Here is a 3,714-nt window from a genome sequence, read left to right as displayed (position 1 = left end):
CACTGGAGATATACGAGTGGAACATCTGTTGACAAAATACGAAAAGACTTTTTCGACTATTATGCTAAGATTTATTTTTTGTAATAATAACTCATACTGATCACAATTGTTATAATTTATACCATTATTTAAAATATTTCTGACTTTAAAAATTGAAGACTTGACTTGACTTGACTTGACTGACTTTATTTTCAGACGAATTCAAATAAATTGTATCATCGATACTTGATCACTGTTTGCAGATAGCATTTTTGCTTATATTAACTTCACTATTTTAGCAGTTAAAATGAATATGCATTCATTTCTATATTCAGTTTTTATTAATTAAAAAAAATTTTTTTTTAAATTAAAGCTTCAGTTTGTTGTATAAGTAAAGTCTTTGGTATTTTATTCAATAAACATTCATAATATCATAATCAATATATATTTGTGTTATAAAATATTGGAAGCAGTTAGTTAACACACACTTAGAGCTGAATTTTTAGTATAAACTTAAACTAAGCGTATAAAACAAGCATAGTATACCTATGTACCGTATATTTAGTCTTTGGATAAGATCTCCTGCCCTAACCCCACTTTCATACTTATATTACCTATTAAAGCAGTTACCGTCTGTTTCGAAATGCAAAACTCTATTTTAACGAAACGAAAAATACTGTTGACACACACACACACAGTTACGAATGTGTCTCACCAAGGACGCCAAACATCCGCCAGTCGTTGAAGCTCCACTTGCTGTTGCAGCTGTGCGTCGTTGTAGCCGTTTTCAAGCTGTTGTTGTTGTTGGTGCTGATGATGCTGCTGCGTTGCGAGCGGATATTGTGCATTCTGTCGCTGACCACCACTCAGCACTTGTCGCAAACGCTTACGTTCAAAAATTTGCTGTCGTATTTTTAATAGAATATCACGTTTATCCTGTTGGTGGTGTTGTTGCTGGTGCAAGTTGTGTGTGTCTTCATGTGTTTTTTCGCAGATATCAGGTAGTGTGCTATAGTTGAGAAAATTTGAACTACTGGTGGACGAAAATTTATCCGTTAACACAGAGTGTTTTATGTGTTTTTCTGTCGTTTTTATTTTGGTTCGTCTTATGGTGCGTGGACTTGTTTGTTGGGGAGTGTATGTGTGTAATTTGGTTTTTGATGATTTTAATTTGTTTTCAAAATTCTCTAAATGGTTGTGTAAATTATCGGCATCTTTGTCGCAAAGCATTTGCTCTTCATCGGCACCGTCCGTTGTTTCTTGAAGGAAGCTTTCATAAAATCGGCGGGCGTTCATTTGTTGGCTCTGCTGTAGTTGCTAAAAAAAAGAAATTAAAGAGAATTAGGAGAGATTATCAAAAAGTTTTTTTTTTTATAAACTATTTAGACAGGGGAGATAAATATTAAATCTTATAAAAAAAGAACATAAATTTTGCGAGAAAAATGAGATTTACTATTTATATACAATTTAATAATAATTATGCTCCGATTATGGTATATTAAGTTTGCCACGATCACTATAAAATATATATGTCTATAAAATAAATATATAAATGATCCGCCTGATGAGCTGAGTCCATTCGGCCATGTCTGGCTCTCTATAAATACGTCAATTAGTTGCTCAGTTTTTGAGTTGTTGACCTGAAATTTTGCACATATCATTTTCTCTCCAAGATGCTGCTCATTTGTCGGAACCGCATATATCGGACAACTATAGCATATAGCTGTCATACAAACTGATCAATCAAAATCTAGTTTTGGTATGAAATACTTTTTTATGCGACAAGGCAGCGGACCGAAATTTGACATCAAGTATGATCTATGGCTGTACTATACTTTCCGAAGATTTTGTTTAGATCGGACGTCTATAGCATATAGCTGCCATGCAAACTGACTCAACAAAATCAAAACAAATATATTTTTCCACCCTTTCGTCATATAAGAAAGACATCTTTGAAGACGATTATAATCTCGAAGTTAACGTTTCTTCTTGTTTTTAAATACTTGTAATTATATACTCATTTTTTGTTAATAGTTTGTATTTTTACAGCCAAATTTAAACACTTTACACACTTCATTATTCCAAATATTTTCATTTAAAATTGCCGCCACTAGTTAAAACAAATTGTTTTTTTATACTCATGAATTTGATTTGTTTATTACTAAATTTTCCACTTTCGGCCATATTTGTTTATCTCTAGATTAATGTAAAAACTTTTCAAACACACACATTTTACAAAAAACACTATTTTCCGCCAATTTCGCGGCAATTTTCTCACCTTAGCCCTGGACTTTTCGGCCAAAAATAAGCACAATTTCATTATGTGATCAGCAGTGAATTGTTGTTGATTTTCCGGCAATGTTGTTGTTGTTGCATTCACTTGTGCTGCGCTAGCTGCTATGGACAAAGTAGCTACTTGTTGTTGTGCTATTGTCTCTACAGCTTTGCCATCGACAGCCAAGCCACCCGCCTTCGCATTGGTCACATTTGTTTTGATATCTCTGTATTTCAATGCTTTATACGTTAAACCCATTTGTTTGATTTTTTTTCTAGCCTATATGCACAAGTGCACTTGTAACGGTAAATAAATTGCTTCGAGCAGCCGCACTTTCAATCCTTCCGTACACTACAAAATCTGCGCGTTGAATGTCGAGATTTTCAAACGACTCACTATCCTTATACCCACACCAAGTGCTCTTTTACTGCTACACTAGCTCAGTCAAATACAAAAATACTGAAATACACCCTTACATACTTACACGCCGATGTATATTGGAAAACGAAAAAACATAAACATTTCCCGCCCAAAAATATATTTGAACAAACAAACAGCAACAGTCACAATTTTCCCAGCGTTGCTTCCACATTGCTCCGACTGCTCTTTTCAATACGTTCGTACACCACGCAGCACTGAACCGCCACCACTATGTTGCATGCTCTCTTTTCAGTTGCTGCCCAAAGCAGCATATGTTTATATGTATGACGCGCTATGGGTGCAATGTTTGCTGTCCGTTGCACTTCAAAAACTTTTCACTTTCTTATTATTTTCTTTTCTGCCCATTTAGGCTTATTTTCGGTTTTATTTTGAGATATTTTCTCATTTTAACGCCACATTTTTAATAATTCCATACATTATAGCGAACGAAAGCCACATTTTGAAAGGCAACATTGAGACAAAAAAAGAATTGAGTTATAAAAATAAAAACATATGCACTTTGAATATAGCGAAACAATGCCACTGAAACACATGTTCCGCGTCTACGTCTGTGATGACTAAAAATAAATCACAACAAACACACGCGTGCAGCACATGCATCATAAATAGGTACTATGTGCCCTGTAGGGAACCAGAACCAGTTATCATGTGGAGAAAATATCATCACTTTCTTGAACTTTTATCATTGGTGTATTAATAAATATTGGATTTTGTAATGTGAATAACTATTTTTTAGACATGTAAACGCAAAATTTTGATTTTATTTTGTTGCTTCTGGGAATTGTAAAAGTGTTAGGATGCCCGATTGTCGAAGTTATGAACGATTGTTATTTCAAAATCAGCAGAATGATGGGCAAAGCCTTACAGCTAATACCTCAATTAATATTTTTTTCATTTCGTTTTGGACGAAAAAGTACACAGAGGTAAACGCAAAATATTTAATTATTTGTCAATATGTATAATGTATATGTGTTGTTTCGTACTATCAACCATGTCCAGAGACCTGTTTAAGGTACTCT

The 3,714-nt window shown here is 34.0% G+C and overlaps 1 protein-coding gene across 1 annotated transcript; it reads right to left on the bottom strand.

Moving 5' to 3' along the window:
* Positions 1-344: 344 nt before the first annotated feature.
* Positions 345-2,520, bottom strand: LOC108967106 (the record flags this gene model as incomplete). Its single annotated transcript, XM_018930352.1, is given in 2 exon segments — positions 345-1,296; positions 2,258-2,520. Coding segments are annotated over 2 exon segments (861 nt in total).
* Between the last annotated feature and the right edge of the window lie 1,194 nt (positions 2,521-3,714).

This window comes from Bactrocera latifrons, unplaced genomic scaffold (genome assembly GCF_001853355.1).
Source record: "Bactrocera latifrons isolate USDA-ARS-PBARC rearing strain unplaced genomic scaffold, ASM185335v1 scaffold_177, whole genome shotgun sequence".
Classification (NCBI taxonomy): Eukaryota; Metazoa; Arthropoda; class Insecta; order Diptera; family Tephritidae; genus Bactrocera; species Bactrocera latifrons.
Note: the sequence above shows the minus strand (reverse complement) of the source record. Positions and strands in the feature narration are given on the sequence as shown.